Source organism: Bubalus kerabau, chromosome 3, assembly GCF_029407905.1.
Source record: "Bubalus kerabau isolate K-KA32 ecotype Philippines breed swamp buffalo chromosome 3, PCC_UOA_SB_1v2, whole genome shotgun sequence".
Taxonomy (NCBI): domain Eukaryota; kingdom Metazoa; phylum Chordata; class Mammalia; order Artiodactyla; family Bovidae; genus Bubalus; species Bubalus kerabau.
This window is the reverse complement of record NC_073626.1, coordinates 43,595,642-43,614,174: the sequence shown is the minus strand read 5'-3', so window position 1 is coordinate 43,614,174 and position 18,533 is coordinate 43,595,642. Positions and strand designations below refer to the sequence as shown.

At 44.4% G+C, this 18,533-nt stretch overlaps 1 protein-coding gene and 1 long non-coding RNA gene across 3 annotated transcripts in view; both read right to left on the bottom strand.

The window, feature by feature from the left end:
- The window catches only part of NUDT3 (nudix hydrolase 3), a 118,578-nt gene extending 100,296 nt beyond the window's left edge, over positions 1-18,282 (bottom strand). The window contains exon 1 of one of the 2 annotated variants that reach the window (XM_055571669.1): positions 17,869-18,282. In XM_055571669.1, coding sequence (XP_055427644.1) covers positions 17,869-17,967 — 99 coding nt within the window. In that variant the 5' untranslated portion in view covers positions 17,968-18,282. The remainder of the gene's footprint in view (positions 1-17,868) is intronic. The other variant, XM_055571668.1, reaches the window with a different exon arrangement.
- Positions 3,912-11,103, bottom strand: LOC129646026 (uncharacterized). Its single transcript, XR_008711638.1, has 2 exons — positions 10,465-11,103; positions 3,912-4,361 (listed from the first exon to the last, which is right to left on the bottom strand). It is a non-coding gene; the product is annotated as an uncharacterized LOC129646026 (long non-coding RNA).
- Positions 18,283-18,533: the final 251 nt, after the last annotated feature.

Genomic DNA, 18,533 nt, shown 5'->3' with positions numbered 1-18,533 from the left:
CTCCTCTTTCACTTTCATCAAGGGGCTTTTGAGTTCCTCTTCACTTTCTGCCATAAGGGTGGTGTCATCTGCATATCTGAGGTTATTGAGATTTCTCCCAGCAATCTTGATTGCAGCTTGTGCTTCTTCCAGCCCAGCGTTTCTCATGTACTCTGCATATAAGTTAAATAAGCAGGGTGACAATATACAGCCTTGACGTACTCCTTTTCCTGTTTGGAACCAGCCTGTTGTTCCATGTCCAGTTCTAACTGTTGCTTCCTGACCTGCATACAAATTTCTCAAGAGGCAGGTCAGGTGGTCTGGTATTCCCATCTCTTTCAGAATTTTCCAGTTTATTGTGATCCACACAGTCAAAGGCTTTGTTTGGCAGAGTCAATAAAGCAGAAATAGATGTTTTTCTGCAACTCTCTTGCCTTTGCCATGATCCAGTGGATGTTGGCAATTTGATCTCTGGTTGCTCTGCCTTTTCTAAAACCAGATTGAATATCAGGAAGTTCACGGTTCACATATTGCTGAAGCCTGGCTTGGAGAAGTTTGAGCATTACTTTACTAGCGTATGAGATGAGTGCAATTGTGCTGTAGTTTGAGCATTCTTTGGCATTGCCTTTCTTTGGGATTGGAATGAAAACTGACCTTTTCTAGTCCTGTGGCCACTGCTGAGTTTTCCAAATGTGCTGGCATATTGAGTGCAGCACTTTCACAGCATCATCTTTCAGGATTTGAAATAGCTCAACTGGAATTCCATCACCTCCACTAGCTTTGTTCGTAGTGATGCTTTCTAAGGCCCACTTGACTTCACATTCCAGGATGTCTGGCTCTAGGTCAGTGATCACACCATCGTGATTATCTGAGTAGTGAAGATCTTTTTTGTATAGTTCTGTGTATTCTTGCCACTTCTTCTTAATATCTTCAGCTTCTATTAGGTCCATACCATTTCTGTCCTTTATCGAGCCCATCTTTGCATGAAATGTTCCCTTGGTATCGCTAATGTTCCTGAAGAAATCTCTAGTCTTTCCCATTCTGTTGTTTTCCTCTATTTCTTTGCATTGATCGCTGAGGAAGGCTTTCTTATCTCTTCTTGCTTTTCTTTGGAACTCTGCATTCAGATGTTTATATCTTTCCTTTTCTCCTTTGCTTTTCACTTCTCTTCTTTTCACAGCTATTTGTAAGGCCTCCCCAGACAGCCATTTTGCTTTTTTGCATTTCTTTTCCATGCGGATGGTACTGATCCCTGTCTCCTGTACAATGTCACAAACCTCATTCCATAGTTCATCAGGCACTCTGTCTATCAGATCTAGTCCCTTAAATCTATTTCTCACTTCCACTGTGGAATTCTCCAGGCCAGAATACTGGAGTGGGTAGCCTTTCCCTTCTCCAGGGGATCTTCCCAACCCAGGGATTGAACCCAGGTCTCCCGCATTGCAGGCGGATTCTTTACCAGCTGAGCCACAAGGGAAACCCAAGAATACTGGAGTGGGTAGCCTATCCCTTCTCCAGCAGATCTTCCCCGACCGAGGAATCAAACCGAGGTCTCCTGCATTGCAAGCGGATTCCATTCCATTGAAGGCGGACTGCCAGCAAAGTCCCTACTTCTTTTTCTAGTTGTTCCAAGTACTTTAAGTTCTGCCTTTTCAGTTTTTCTATCTGATTCCACCCAGAATACACAGCAGCCATTTGTTCAACTGTACTGCTGCTGCTGCTGCTAAGTCGCTTCAGTCGTGTCCGACTCTGTGTGACCCCACAGACGGCAGCCCACCAGGCTCCCCCATCCCTGGGATTCTCCAGGCAAGAACACTGGAGTGGGTTGCCATTTCCTCCTCCAATGCATGAAAGTGAAAAGTGAAAGTGAAGCCGCTCAGTCGTGTCCGACTCTTAGGGACCCCATGGACTGCATCCTACCAGGCTCCTCCTTCCATGGGATTTTCTAGGCAAGAGTACTGGAGTGGGGTGCCATTGCCTTCTCCGTCAACGGTACTGACATGGCTAAAAGAAATTTAATTAATCAGTTTAGAAAAGCATATTCCTGGAGACCAGGGAACACGTCCACAGTTTTAAAAATCATCCCTGCACCTAGAATACTTTGTATAAAGATGCAATAAATTCTTGTTAACCAAGACAGAACCTGGAGACTACAATGTGCATTTTAAGAAGCATCCTACAGTTTTCATAAGCTTTCATTTTTAAAATTCAGTTTTTATCTGTTCCTTGACACCCAAAAGGTTTAAAATATATAAATTCACACATTCTCAAATATTCTTTAGGTTAATTCTAAAAAAAGAAACCATAGGCATCAAGGGTAGGAGGGTATGATGAAGCTGGTAAGCATTTCATAAAAATATCAGTTCAGATCAGTCTTAGTTATTACACTTGCTCTAATTTGACGAGATTATTTTTTGGCCACTTAAAATAAATTTTACAAACTTTAGCATGAAAAAAATTTTACCACACACACACAAAAAAGGCAGGGATGTTAAAATCTGCTCCATAAATAAAATGAAAAAGCTCTCCTAGAAAAATAAATACAAATTCTGACTCAACACATAGACGTCTCTTCCAGAGCACTGGATTAGTAAGTTTAACTTAAAAAATGACCCAGGAGATGTATTAGACAGGGTTCTTGGGTTGCTAGAACAGAAACCAAGTCTGGGAATCTGTAGCCAAAAGGAATGTACTAGAAGAAACATCAAAGGGTCAGAAAACTGGAGTGACAGGGACTACAGGGCTCGACTTGGAAGATGGGCCTATACCCCAGCCCTCTAGGGCTGGCAGCAAGAGGCACGGCCTGGCCAACAACACGGACATGTGCTCAGCATACAGCTACTCCGCTCCTCACTTCCCTCAGCGGCCTCCTCAGAACCCAGTCCCAAGGGCTGAAGCGGCCGACGGGCGGCGCCTGAGTCCTGCACCCACATGGGCCCATCAGAAGGGAGAGGGCACGCTGGCACCTGCAGCGCCTGAGTTCTGCACCCACACGGGCCCATCAGAGAAGGGAGAGGGCACACTGGCACCTGCGGTTCCTAAGTCCTGCACCCACACGGGCCCATCAGAGAAGGGAGAGGGCACGCTGGCCCATTTGGTTTCTGGGCTGTTGAGTGGCCTCCTCCTCTCCAAGAGGGGCTTTCTCCAGAAAGGAGAGGATGCTCTGAGGAAGGAGGAGCTGGCCAGAGATCCTAAATATAATAAACACCTACCCCTCTCTTCACAGACACCCACTTCCAAAATTATTCACAGAACGACACAATATTAATCCATACTCTGATTTTCTGCCCGAAAAATCAATCCTTCAGGATACTCCGAATCCCTGCGGCACAGTCCCAAGTTCTTCTCCAGACGCTCTACTGTGAACTGTTGCCTCAACGGCCCTTGGCCACTTCTGCTCAGTCTGACCACAGCATACTCTCCACAAGTCCCTGCTCAAGTCCTCTGCCCCAAGTCCTTCCAAGCCTCACACATTCTCAAACCCAGAAGAATTCACCTCCCTTACTTTTTCTCCCACAGCACTATGCTGCTAAGTCGCTTCAGTCGTGTCCGACTCTGTGTGACCCCATAGAAGGCAGCCCATGAGGCTGCCCCGTCCATGGGATTCTCCAGGCAAGAACACTGGAGTGGGTTGCCATTTCCTTCTCCAATGCACGAAAATGAAAAGTGAAAGTGAAGTTGCTCAGTCGTGTCCAACTCTTAGCAACCCCATAGACTGCAGCCTACCAGGCTTCGCCATCCATGGGATTTTCCAGGTAAGAGTGCTGGAGTGGGGTGCCATTGCCTTCTGCACCCACAGCACTATATTTGTACTTAAAAAAAAAAAAAAAGTTTTAGCTTCAAAGCAGAGCAATTCACAGGGATTATTTTTTAAATAAATGTAAGTTGCCTCATTAGTTTTCTTTTATGCATTTAAAATAATTTCCTCAATATGCAGTAAAGTACGAATTTTTAATGGTACGTAGTACTTATATCATGAAATAAAAAATAACAGACGGATCTTGAAGGATTTTTCTGGTTCCAGTGGCAGCCGCAGGTTCACAACTGGTAGGGTTCTCTGTTGACTTTTTTTGTTTTCAAGTCTGTGGGAATGAGGAGGAATAATATCCTTTTTCCTCCCTCAGACACTAGTTGGGTTGGTCTCCCCTCTTAATTTTCTTTTTCCCAGCACAGACTGGGGTGGGGGCAGAGCAGGGAGAGAGGGAGAGGATAAGAACTATCCGTATCCAGAGAAAGGCTTCTGTCTCCTTTTCTTCTGCCATATCAACGGTAGCGGCTCCACAGCAGACGGTCTGAGGAAGGCAAGGTGGCGGGACACGTTCAGTTGCCGCCATCACCGAGTACGCCGTCTGCCCCGTCCGCTGTCTCTGCCGACACTAAAACTGCCACAGACGATTAAACCACGGGAATCACTGAACTACACCATGTTAAGATCTACTTCAAATATCACACTGTACTGTAATTCCTGCCTTAGTTATCTAACTCCATGCCAGACCCTATGAAAGTCGGGGCCTTATTCACTGAACACAGCACACTGCCTAGCTGAATTAATAAGCAGACAACTGAGGTTCAGAAATTTCCCTAAACCACCTTCTTACTACAATTTTCTCCAACCTCAAGTTGCAATGAAGTAGCAATTGCCTTTTTCTGGGTTATATATTTACATAGCTGACACTGAATACTGACTTGTGCCAGTCCCTGGACTAAGTGTTATATATAATAAATAATTTCACTTAACCTTCCCACAGTACAATGAAATAGGAGAAGATGAGGTGTAAAGTAATTTGCTCAAGATCAGAGACTAGTGAGTGTAAGAGCCAGGGCTCCCTCCCTGACTGACTCCGGGGCCCAAGCTCTTCACTACCTCAGACATCAAACCTCAAACGCCACCCAAGGGGCCTGGGCAGCACCTACGTGTCTGAAGTCCATCAGATCATTCTGACAGAGACACATCATGTTTCCAAAGTAAAGAGGTAATAACATTTTCATCTCCACAAAGAAATAGGCCCTCTCCCATTTTTCTTGAAACATGGAATCCTTTTTCTCTTCTTTCCATTTTTGACAGAAATCTACAAGGGCACAAGAAACATTTCCCCCTAACTCTACCTTCAAAAGGGAAGAACATCTTAACCACCACAACAAATGGGAGCTGACCCTGGGCCCTGGTTTCACAGAGATCAAGACAAGATTCCTTATTTGAAAATTTTCAATATTAGTATGTTGGATACTAATATTTTTTAAATTCTTAATCATCTTGCAGCCCAAACACAGCCATGAGCCAACAGTCTGTGGTCCTCAAAATGTTTCAGGACAAACAGGCTTTCAAGGGCTATACATCCAGGCATGACCTTCCATGACCTACCTGGCCCAATGTCTCCCACCTGGAATATTTTCATCGGCTACCTAAATCCAACCAAGACATTCAGGTGTGGTGTCACACCCCCCAAGCAACTGTCCCTAATATTCCACCTCATTTTCAGTCTCCTTCAAATTCCTCTCCATCACGTCTCTAATTTTACACTCTAATTTGCATCTTGCAACAGTTTAAAGCTCCTCAAGAGCTCAGATTCTGTATTCTACACGTCTTTTTTTATTTTATATTTTAATTGGAGGATAATTACAGCATTGTGACGATTTCTGCCATACATCAACATGAATCAGCCACAAGTATACGTACGTCCCCTCCCTCTTAAACTTCCCTCCCACCTCCCTCCCCAACCCACCCCTCTAGGTTGTCACAGAGCTTTGGACTCCCCGTGTCATACAGCGAATTCCCACTGGCCATCTACTTTACATATGGTAATACATATGTTTCAATGCTACTCTCTCAAATCATCCCACCTTCTCTTTCCCCTACTGTGTTACTCTACACAGCTTAAACCCCTCAGTTTGAAGTATTCTTTACAGACACCACAATTACTTCTGTACTTAAAAAAAAAATCCTTTTTGAAAGAAAAAGTCACTCAAGAGTGCCTACCTGAAGAATGATACCAAGTTAGTTCCTTATTAAACAGGTGTCATACCAATGAAAATATCATAGAAATATAGTTATTACATACAGAGACTAACTCATTTTACCAATAAAATCTAAAGGTTTCGTTTTACTATTATTAAACACAGTCTATCCAAACTACAAAATCTCCAGGGAAGAAATCACCATTGCAGTGATAAGTATAAAAACCCTGAGTCAGGGCTCAGCACACTCAGTAAATGACGACTGAATATAAGTCTAGTAAACAAGTCATTTAGTAAACAAGCAAATAATCAAAAGTTCCAATTACTAAAAATATATTAGCTCATGGTATTCATTATAAAAAGTGTTTTACAAAAGCATATAACTTTTCTTATGGCATATTTTACTAGGATTCTTAAATATTCCAAAAAAAATCACCACCATTCCTCTTTATAGGAGTAGCAGCACTGTGTGTATGAGTTCCTATCTATTTCTGTTCATCATTGCTAAGCTGCTCTCATAAGGCAAATGAGAAGTGTTAAATAACAGTCTTCCAGGCAATTCTTTAAAAGGACTTTTTTCTTTCCTCTTTTACGAACAAAGAGATCAACTAACTATATACAAAGAAAGTCTACCTAAGGGATCATTTCTTTTTTATGTTTATAATACTCTTTTCTTCTTCTCTTTATAACATTTTGCTTCCACTTGCTTTAAATTTTTATTCTTTCTGTAATAAGCTTTTTCCTGGAGTAGAAATTCACTCTCTTTATCTCTTTTTGGAAGTGCTCACAAATACCACAACATAAGATAATGCTTTACGACACTTGAGTTACTAATTTCGCATTTTAAAGGGGGTTAAAACCCATCCCACACTGCCTACAATTTGTTTTATTAAGTGCATTTGGACAAAGCACACAAACACACACACTCTTCAGTTGAGTTCAGTCACTCAGTCGTGTCGGGCTCTTTGCGACCTCATGAATCGCAGCACGCCAGGCCTCCCTGTCCATCACCAACTCCCGGAGTTCACTCAGGCTCACGTCCATCCAGTCAGTGATGCCATCCAGCCATCTCATCCTCTGTCGTCCCCTTCTCCTCTTGCCCCCAATCCCTCCTAGCATCAGATTCTTTTCTGTGCCTCAGATACGTAACTCGACTCACAGGAACAGCCCACTTCTGGTTAGCTGCACTAAGCAAGCAGCCGCAGAACACAACGTGAACAGTGAGACGTCAAAAAGAAAGTTTAAAAATCACTTCCTGTTTGTTTTGCCAATACTTTTGGTGCTCACATTTGAATATGGGTGTTTCATTCTAGTAATCTGTTTCTATTTCATATTAAATCAGGTTACACGGGCAATGACCTTTTTCAGTCATACCTTCCCACACCCAGTTCTCCCTGTGAGGGAATGTTAGAAAGACAGAGAGAAGTTAAAGGTCTGGTCTGTGAGAAGGGAAAAGAACAGTTTTCTTTCTTCCTGAGTAGGAAAAACCCAGCTCTTCCCTACTGTGTGCTTCTTCCCTGTGAGTCTCTGCTGCTCACACAGAAGGCTTCTGATGACTAATGCTTGGCTCTGACGTCTAAGACTTCCAATCAGCAAATGTGTGTGGGGTTTTCCACACCAAGCCAAGTCTCTGCAATGCCAGCTGGGTGTCCCACAATTTAACTCAATTCTGCCACTATCCTCTCAGAGAAAGTGTCTACCTAGAGATCCCATAGGTTACGGTCTCAGTCCTACGAGACTGTCCCTGTCCCCCTTCAGATGGCAGTCCCCCTCACAGGTTATAACCTGTGCTTCTGACCAACCAGCTACAGATCAGAGGTGCCAATGACCCCTCTCCTTGGGTTCCTCCAGACCTCAGGGAAACACTTCCTTACATTTACAGTTAATGAAAGGACACAGGGGAACAGCCTGGTGAAGAAAGGTCCTGTCCTGCGTGCAGGAGGCTCTGCTCCCATGGAGTCTGGGCGCATCATCCTCCCCGCGTGGATGTGTCTGCCCACTGGAAGTTCTCCCAACCCCACAGAGGCTTCACTATATAGGCATGATCAAACATTTAACTCCATTTTCAGATTTTCTCCCTTCTCAAAAGAAGTGTGTGTTGTGGGGGAGGGGGGAGGGGGTTTGCTGAAAATTTCAAGCTTCAAATCATTGCTTGGCCTTTCTGGTGACCAGTTCTCATCCAAGAACCATTCAGGAGTCCACCCAGAGCTGCCTTGTTAGAAAAAGACACTCATATCACACAGGTAATTACAAGTTTCAGGAGTCCTGTGGAGGAACAGAAGTCAAGGACCAATATTAGAACAAGAGACACTCCTAGTGATGACACTTTGGAAATCAGAAGAGTCTAAGGAGCTCTGTGCCAGGAACCAGGAATAGAGATCAGTATATACATTTTCTATCATCTCACAGTCTGTCTCAGGAGGAGCTGAAAAGCCACAACTCCACTCAGAATTCTCCCTCCTCCCCACTCCACAGCTGGGGACAAGGGATACGGCTAAAGTGAACAGCTGCCTACCATACACCATCCTGAGAAAAAGACGCTATGGCTTAAAAGGTCAACTCTGAGTAGTCTAAAGAATGAGATTTCAGAAATCAGAAAATACACTCTGACCCACAGGACTGCTGAGCTGCTTTTAAGAAGCTTGAAGGCAAGTAGCTTCCATTTGACAGCACTCTCCTGACACACACAGCCCACTGACAACACATCCCCCTCTCGAAAGAACTGATCTCTCTCTCTCTCTCTCACACACACACACACACACACACAGAGACAACCACTCGATTCCTACAAGTTCCCCACTCTAGAAGGATCCCTGGCATTTAAGGTAAACAAACCTCAATAAAACTAGGTAAGTATTCAAAAATCATAGGTATTCTAGTGGCCTGGGTTCAAATACATTTCTAGGAAAAACTGGCAAGCTTTTGCTCTATTAAACAAAAACTGTCACCTTTTCCTTGCAATGCACTGCGGTACTAACTTGTATAAGCTAACTACCTGACTTGTGTGCAACAGCCTACTACACACACACACACACGTGCACACAGAAAACCTCTGAAAGAAGAATCAAGACTGAGAAACAGGGTGGCTAGAGAAGAAAGGTGGGAAAGAGATCCACCTTTCACTCCATATCCTTTGCAAGTTTTGAATTTTGTACTGTGTGCATAGCATTACCTATTTACGGTAGTCTTTCTGAATAAGTTACCCTAAAAAGAGTGTAAAGAAACTTTAGGGTCTCTACTTCACATCCTTTCAGACCTATCTCTTGAAAAGACTACAGTATTTTATCTCTACCTGTACAATACGTAAATACACTGGTATTTTTGCTTATCTACTGGTATTTACATCAGACGCTTCACAAAAGCAATGGCTTCCATTCTGTCTTGTTCATGAACAGTATCCAACCTGGAAGTAGGCACTCAATAAAAGCTTGTAGGACAAATGAATAAATGAACGAATAAATCTAAAAATGAACACTTGGATTTCCCTGGTGGTACAGTGGATAAGAATCCGCCTGCCAGTGAAGGGGACACGGGTTCAATCCCTGGTCTGGGAAGACTCCACATGCCATGGAGCAACTAAGCCTAAGAGCCCCAACTACTAAAGCCCGTGTGCCTAGAGCCCACCTGCGATGAGAGAAGCCTCCACAACAAGAAGCCCGCACACCTGAAAGAAGGGTAGCCCCCACTCTGCGACCAGAGAAAGCCCGCCTGCAGCAACAAAACCCAGTGCAACCAAGGGTTAACTGATTAATTTAAAAAATGAACACCTTTTCCTATTCAAAAGGTTAGGAAGAAAAGGCTTCAAAAAGGCTGGGAAAAAGACTGAACACTCTTGAGGATCTATATTACCTCAGCACAAAAATTCTCAAAATGGATTCAAGTTTTCGTGAGTGTTCAGAGTATTTTACGCAGAAACTCAGGTGCATATGTTTTATTACTAAATTTTAAGTTTGAACTTTATTTCCAAATTCAACTCCTTATTCTTCTTTTATCCATATATTATCTTTTTTTGGTCCATGATGGTTTCTTTGTTCTGTTTCATGTTAACCACCATCAACCAAATCCTTTAGATTCAGCACCCATAAACTTTACACCTTGTTTCTATTACTCTGACCTACATCAAGACAAAAGTGATGATGACAGGAAAATTTTATGAGCATACCTATCAATCTTTATCTTCAAATTAACTACTTTAATATTAACAAAACTGCAGAATCCAAATTTGACATATTTTTGACAATGAACCACTATGGACAAGTCATTAAAACAGTATCACTACTTGATTATAGTTTGTTGATGTGTTTAAATTTAATTGTTAATAAAACTTTCCAGGCTATCAGCAAAATGAAAATCCTTTTCCCTAGGCATCACTAGGGTTGGGGATCAGTACAGCATATCAAGTACCCAACACAAATCCTGTGAGATGGCACAGACTTTCAAGTTCAACATCTGAAAGAAATCCTAAATGTCCTATGATAGAACCATGCAGAGAGACTCTGAAAGGATTTACAACCAAATACACACACACACCTTCTGTAAGCTGATACTCAAGATACCAGACACCTTGTCACTGGTGGTGGTTGGTTTAGCCGCCAAGTCATGTCCGACTCTTGCGACCCCATGGACTACAGCCTGCCAGGCTCCTCCATCCATGGGATTCTCCAGGCAAGAATACTGGAGTGGTTTGCCATTTCCTTCTCCAGGGGATCTTCCTGACCCAGGAATCAAACCCAGGTCTCCTGCATCACAGGCAGATTCTTTACTGACTAAGCTACGAGGGAAGCCCACCTAGTCACAAAGGCTGGAAATAAAACAAGAGCTGGGAGACTTCTCAACTATCAGCACTTTACTGGTAGACACTAGCATGTGGTATCTCTTGGTTATTTTCAGTTCCTCCACTAGACTGCAAGCTTCCTCAAAGTAGGGACTGCATGTTCACTCATTCACTCACACAGTCAACAAATAATATTGAGCATCTACTACTATTCTAAGCACTGAGGACACAGGAGTGAATAAAAAAGATAAAAGAGACACATCCCTATCCTCAGGGACTAGCCTGAGATCAGGTGAGAGGAAACAGACAATACACAGACTGAATGCACAGTATGTCTCGATGGTGATATGTGCTGCCAAGAAAAAAAGCGTTAACAGATGCACAACGGACTGCTGTTATCTTATACAGGGTGATCATTAAAGACCTGTCTGATAAATTTAACAAAGACCTCAGGTGAAGGAGGGAGCCATGGAGATACCACAGGGGAGAATCAGCACAGAAGCTAGAGGGCTGGAAGAGTGGGGTGAGAGAGAGGGAGGGTGATGAGATGAGGTCAGAGATAGGGCAGGGGACCAGAGCACCAGAGCGCGGGTTTGCTGAGACAGACCACCACTGGAGCAGAGGAGCGACAGAATCTGACTTCTGTGTCAGAAGACTCACTCTACCACTGTAGCAGTGAGGACTAGAGGGGTAAGGGCACAAGCAGGGAGACCAGTCAGGAGGATAAAGTCATAATTCAGGCAAGAGGCAAGACGGGGTTAGGCCAAGATAGTGCAGTGGAGGCAATTCCCTAGCAGTCCTGAGGTTAGGACGCTGTGTCCACCGCAAGAGGCAGGGGTTCAATCCCTGGTTGGAGAACAAAGATCAAGCAAGCAGCGCGGCACAGAAAAAAAAAGAAAAGTGTGCTGAAGGAGTAAATAAACAAATGTGTTCAAACAAGAGCCTTGCCTTTCGCTACTATTTCTATTACTGTTTCTAGTAAAGCAGATACACAACACTCTATTTATTGAAAAATAAGACTCACCCAAAAGCAAAAGATTAGGGCAAGAAGTAGAAAAGAATAATGAAGATCGCAGTACAATTTCAGACTAGAATCCACAACTTGGGAAGTCGGTATAAAAGGAGGTAATGGGAGAAACATCTAACTGACTAACTTGTATTTACTAGGCAGGCACAAGGGAAAGCGTATGGGAATGCCCGCATGTGTGCGCACACATGCACACACACACACACACTCGCTCTCTCTCTCCCCCCTTCTCTCTCTCACACACACACACACAAAGCCTCAGGAAAGATGCAGAAACACAAGGATCAGAAATGTGCAGTCAGCTGGATCCATGCACTCGTGGTGACTCCAGAGCAATGTGATACTATACAGTCTCCGAGATACGCTACAAAAGGACTCCCCAACCGGCCTGGGCTCCACTGGAAGCTCTTTACCATGGTTCTCACCCCTGATGAGTGCCACCTGAGCCTTACTGCCCACTCTGGAGCCTGGGGGAAGGTCCTTTCACCTGCTCTCCTGGGGGCATTTTTACTGACAAACACTCAGGCTTCCAGAGTCTCCACTCACTGAGGGTCTTCAATGTCAGTCATCCCCTCACCCAACCTAGTGAGCTCAAGGATCTGAAGAAATGAGAACCAGGAACCCCATGCCAAGAGAAGCAGGGCTCCTGATGGAAAAGCTCAACAAACAAAACTAAGACCTTTAAGAACAGTTTTGTTCTTCGTTTTTTAAAAGATATATATAGTGCTGCACTCAATATGCCAGCAAATTTGGACAACTCAGCAGTGGCCACAGGACTGGAAAAGGTCAGTTTTCATTCCAACCCCAAAGAAATGCAATGCCAAAGAATGCTCAAACTACCGCACAATTGCACTCATCTCACACGCTAGTCAAGTAATGCTCAAAATTCTCCAAGCCAGGCTTCAGCAATACGTGAACCGTGAACTTCCTGATGTTCAAGCTGGTTTTAGAAAAGGAAGAGGAACCAGAGATCAAATTGCCAACATCCACTGGATCATGGCAAAAGCAAGCGAGTTGCAGAAAAACATCTATTTCTGCTTTATTGACTATGCCAAAGCCTTACAATAAACTGTGGAAAATTCTGAAGAAATGGGAATACCAGACCACCTGACCTGCCTCTTGAGAAATTTGTATGCAGGTCAGGAAGCAACAGTTAGAACTGGACATGGAACAACAGACTGGTTCCAAATAGGAAAAGGAGTACGTCAAGGCTGTATATTGTCACCCTGCTTATTTAACTTCTATGCAGAGTACATCATGAGAAACGCTGGACTGGAAGAAGCACAAGCTGGAATCAAGATTGCTGGGAGAAATCTCAATAACCTCAGATATGCAGATGACACCACCCTTATGGCAGAAAGTGAAGAGGAACTCAAAAGCCCCTTGATGAAAGTTAAAGTGGAGAGTGAAAAAGTTGGCTTAGAGCTCAACATTCAGAAAACGAAGATCATGGCATCCGGTCCCATCACTTCTTGGGAAATAGATGGGGAAACAGTGGAAACAGTGTCAGACTTTCTTTTTCTGGGCTCCAAAATCACTGCAGATGGTGACTGCAGCCATGAAATTAAAAGACGCTTACTCCTTGGAAGGAAAGTTATGACCAACCTAGATAGCATATTCAAAAGCAGAGACATTACTTTGCCAACAAAGGTCCGTCTAGTCAAGGCTATGGTTTTTCCAGGGGTCATGTATGGATGTGAGAGTTGGACTGTGAAGAAGGCTGAGCGCTGAAGAATTGATGCTTTTGAACTGTGGTGTTTGGAGAAGATTCTTGAGAGTCCCTTGGACTGCAAGGAGATCCAACCAGTCCATTCTGAAGAAGATCAGCCCTGGGATTTCTTTGGAAGGAATGATGCTAAAGCTGAAACTCCAGTACTTTGGCCACCTCGTGCGAAGAGTTGACTCATTGGAAAAGACTCTGATGCTGGGAGGGATCGGGGGCAGGAGGAGAAGGGGACGACAGAGGATGAGATGGCTGGATGGCATCACTGATTCTACAGACGTGAGTCTCAGTGAACTCCGAGAGTTGGTGATGGACAGGGAGGCCTGGCATGCTGCGATTCATGGGGTCGCAAAGAGTCGGAAACGACTGAGCAACTGATCTGATCTGATCTGATATATATATTTAATAAAAACAGTTTTAATGCACAAGGAAATCTGAGATGATCCAGTCAATACTTACCTTTCTGCCTCAGTAAAAAAGACCCCTGAGGAGCAACTTCAACTTTCCCAAGAACTGTGATGTCACCCCCATGTATAGTCAGTATCACTAGCCTTTCCAGGAGAGTATTTCACATTGCTAGATATTTCAACTGTCTAAAATGCCTGTGCCACACTCCCCTACCAGGCCAGGAAGGGCAGAGTACAAGCAAGCCCACCCCTAGTATCTCTCCCTTTCTGTAAATCAGAAAATGAAGAAAAGGAATGGGTGTAAAAGAGAAGATTTCACTGGAAGTGCTTTAGGAAGGCCCAGGGTGAATACCATGACAAAGATGAATGTCATAATACCCAACTTAGTGTAATAAAATCTTACAAGAAATATGTTTAAGTCTTCTGTAATGTTTATGATAAAATATTAATTGGAAGATATGACAGATTAAAAATATAAACGCAGAAAATTTCTGGCAGTCCAGTGGTTAGGACTCCATGCTCCCACTTCAGGGGGCACAGGTTCCATCCCAGGTCAGGGAACTAAGAATCCACCATGATGCACAGCTTAAATAAGTAAGTAAACAAAGTATATTTATTTGCTAATCTTTGTCAGTCACGATGTAGTCAGTCCATGATCTTGACTGTGGGTCTACTGCTGAAATGCAAGTTGTCTTTCATATACTATGCCCACCATGTGTGACCTGTATTTTTCAGCTCTAGATTTTAAGAAGAAAAACAAAAACCTGAAAACATTCATGAAGTGATCTATATGCAGAGTCTGTCTGGACTTTTAAGACTTCTTTTCCATCTTTTTTAGTTTTCTAATCCATATTAATCGAGCAGCAATTTTTTTTTTTAGTAACTTGAAATTATTGGATCATTACAAAGCATTTGAAATATTTTTCACAAAACCATTCTTTTTGAACTCAAATTTCACCAACTGACGTCATATTTAATTACACTGCATAATTACAATTTTCAGTGTATTACAACAAATATATACAGATATAGAGATAAATACAATGCATATATTACAAAAAAAATAAATAAATACAGGGATCAATACAACTGGTTGGGAGGCCACATGGTCTGGAACCTGTCAGGACCAGCAGCTCACGGAGTAGAATCAAGTGCACAGTGTATCAGGTGGTTAAAGCAGAGCCTGGGCCAGAGACTGTCCACTGTACTCAGGTGCACTGTAACAAATGTTAACTACCACCAACGCCCCAACCTAAAGGTTTTAATTTATCAAAATGTCACCATAATTAGTAAAACATCTACGGAGGGGAATTTTCCTGCTACTGATGCTTGTTTATCAACAGGAAAAGCAGACAGAGATTTGAAGGAAAGAGAACTCATTTTCATCATGTTGTTGAGTCTGCCCCTCCAGGCTTCCTGCCTGCCTGTCTCCTTTGTAACTGTATCACAGAGCCTGACATTTAATGAGTGCTCAATAAAGCTGCTCAGTAAACCTGCTGAATATGTTCACACACCCCAACCTGGATCAGTATCTCAGCTGCTATCACTGCGGGCCTATAAATAAAATTTTCTGGGGCTGGAGAAATGGAATGCTAGAAGGTTTGACTCATGGTCTATTATCTGCTAATATTTCCATCTTTTTCTTTACATTGTAAGTATGTTTCTTAGCACTGATTAACTAAATTTATAAATCAGGATCCTATTCATACTTAGATTATTATTGTTTTAATGCTAATATTGATAGTATTCTGTAAATTATTCTATCTTGATTAAAGCCATTAGTGCTCATTAAAAAATAAAATTGGGTTGAATGTCCTATTGCGTTTGAATTTCACATTCCCACAATGCGTGGAGGCTAATGCTTCCAGTTTCTGGCACTACTACTGAGAACATAAAAGTTCTCCTGGAACTAACAAATTACTTCCCTTCCAACACAATTATATAATCTGAGAATTGAATGGCACCCTAGAGATTATTCCGTGGTCCAAAATCCCTCCCAATTAAGGGTTCCAATCAAAAACCACTCAACTTTTTGGGACAAGGAGGGATGTTTATCTTTAAATCCCATGTTACAGAATGCTGCACCGATATAGTAGGCTCTTAATACATATTAAACAAATCTAAAACACACCCCTTTCATTAATTTTATTCTTCCTAGGCTTTAGCTGTATTATCTACTGAATCTGTAATTAAAGATTTGCATGAATCTTCTGCTCATTAACCAATGTTCAGAAAGAAATTCAGTAGAGGAAACTTCATGATCAGTCAAATGTTTTAACATCAATGCTGCTTGTACCGGTGCATAATAAGCCTTTAACAGAAAACAGAAAACCAAGTCTTCATTACTTTGCTTATGATCCATAAGGGGTTTCCAATTTATCCAAAATATTCACATGTTCTCAATTCCTTATGATTTATTTAACATGTAAAGTCTTGCATCATTCATACAATTATATACCCTTCTACTTATAATTGGGGTTCCCACAGATTTAACCATATTACTGCAGTAAGACATGTTATTATGCTAATTAGTTTTCCCTCCAATTAACAGCCTGTGATCCCGTCAGATTTCCCACAATACGACATGATAATGGAGAGAACAAAGCCTCTGGGGCAGTAAACATCACCATTTTACTTTATGCAAGTATGTATCCCAAAACAGTACACAATTTACAGCAAGGCAGTGCCTAGCAGCTATTACAATGCATTGGTTTTGAGTACTTTTACAATATACATTTCCAAATCTAGTTTCCTACTGTTTCGCTGAAAGGGAACACACAAAATCTCTCAACAGAACAATTACAGTGCTTTTATTAACTTTTTTTTTCCCCAGGCAATAAATTTCCACTTCCTCCTAAATATCTCTGGACAGCAACTTCTGGCAACCCATCTGTCTTTCATCACAGCTTCTTTTCATAACTAACGGGTCAAGTTCTTTTCTCTCCATTTCAACACGATGTACTGTACTTGCAGCCCTGCCACGATAGCCCACTGCTGCATGCAGAAATACAGCATATTGAATTTCACTGTCCTTCATTGTTTCCAGTTTAACTGCCATTTTACCACCATACACACGAGAGGAATGCGTTCCCACAGGCATCTTATGAATTTGCAAAGCAGCTATTCTTTGAGGATTTACAAAAAAAATTTGCCTTCTCTGAATTCCCTTTATTACCAGAGAAACGGCTTTGAGGAGTTTAGAGATTTTTTTTAAAGTACCCTATGCAAAAAGAAACTGATTCTAAGCATTTCTATTTTGCAAGCAAATTTAATCCTAAAGATCTTCCTAGGGCAATGGAGGAATGTCCGGGCAAAGATTCTTAAAAGACTGATTCTGGCTTTCCCAATTAAAATGAAAAAATTTTCAACCCACAAAGATTATCTTATCAAATTGTCCTTTCTTCTCAGGCTTACACCATACGGGCTACCCAGCGCAGTGGAAAATAAACAACTGGCTTTGGCTTTTGCACAACGCCCTAAATCTTCCTAAAACTCCCCCCACCGCCTCGGGCTCCCAGACGTACATAATCCCTCGGCAAACCCCGAACCTGCCAATGAAGTGGTTGCTTTCTCCGCCACAAAGGGCCGGCCCCGCGCCGCGTGCACGGAGGCTCCTGCACACACACATGTGCCGGGCTGGCCTGACACAAGCGCGGGGCTGCCCTCCCCGGACCCCAAGCCGCAGGCCCGGCCCGAACGCCGCGCGCTCTCCCCGGCCACCGCCTTCTGCCCTCCGCCCCTCTCTCCTCAGTGACAGGATGCCCGCTCGCGAGTGCCCGGCCGCGAGCTGCCGTCCCCGTCGGCCCGAACCTCAGAGCCACTTCCCCTCCGCCCACCGTCCTCGTCCCTTTCCCCCTCGCCCTCGCCTCAGGAAATTCCGTCGGAACTTCACTCGGGCCGAACCGAGCGGCCGGGCCCGGGCCGCGCCCCCCACCCCCCACCCCGCGCCTCAATCCGAGGTGACCACCGACCCCGGAGACCCCCGGCCGGCCCCGCGCCTCACCTCCTCCTCACTCTCGCTGCGGAAACACAGGCACGCGGCCCGCTTCTTGTAGCCGTCGCCGTCATAGGTGCGGGTCTGGTTCGACTTGAGCTTCATCATCCTCCGGGCCCGAGTTGGGGGGTGCGGCGCGGGTCTCGGGAGTCGAGGGTGGGGAGCCCGCTCCGGACGGCCGCGCGCGCGCGCGCGCCCCCGGCTCGGCCAAGGGAAGCAGGGAGGGGGAGCCGCTACTGCGCTACACGGCTCCGCCGCTGGCTGGCCGCGGCCGCCTCATTCCCCTCGGCCGAGGCCCCGCTCCGCCGCCGCCGTCACGGCTGCCGTCGCCGCCGCCGCCGCGGCCACCGCCCCCTCTGCCGCCGCCACCCCCGACGACGACCGCGCCGCCATCTTGGGCGCGCTGCGTCAGCGGCGTAAGGCCGCGCCGGCCTGCGGGACGGCCGCGCGCTCGCAGCGCCTGCCGCGTTCGGGAATCGCGCCCTCCCAGTCCGCGAGGCGTAAACGAGCGTCTGGGATGAGAGGGCGCCGCGGCTCGACGCGGCCACTACGCCAGTAGCGTAGGGGCGGGGACTGGGAGCCGCTCTGGGAGGAAGCGGAGGGGAAGAGGGTGCGGGTGCTGGACTGCCCCGCTCCGCTAAGTAGGCGGAAGCGAGAATTTGCCCAAGGTCACG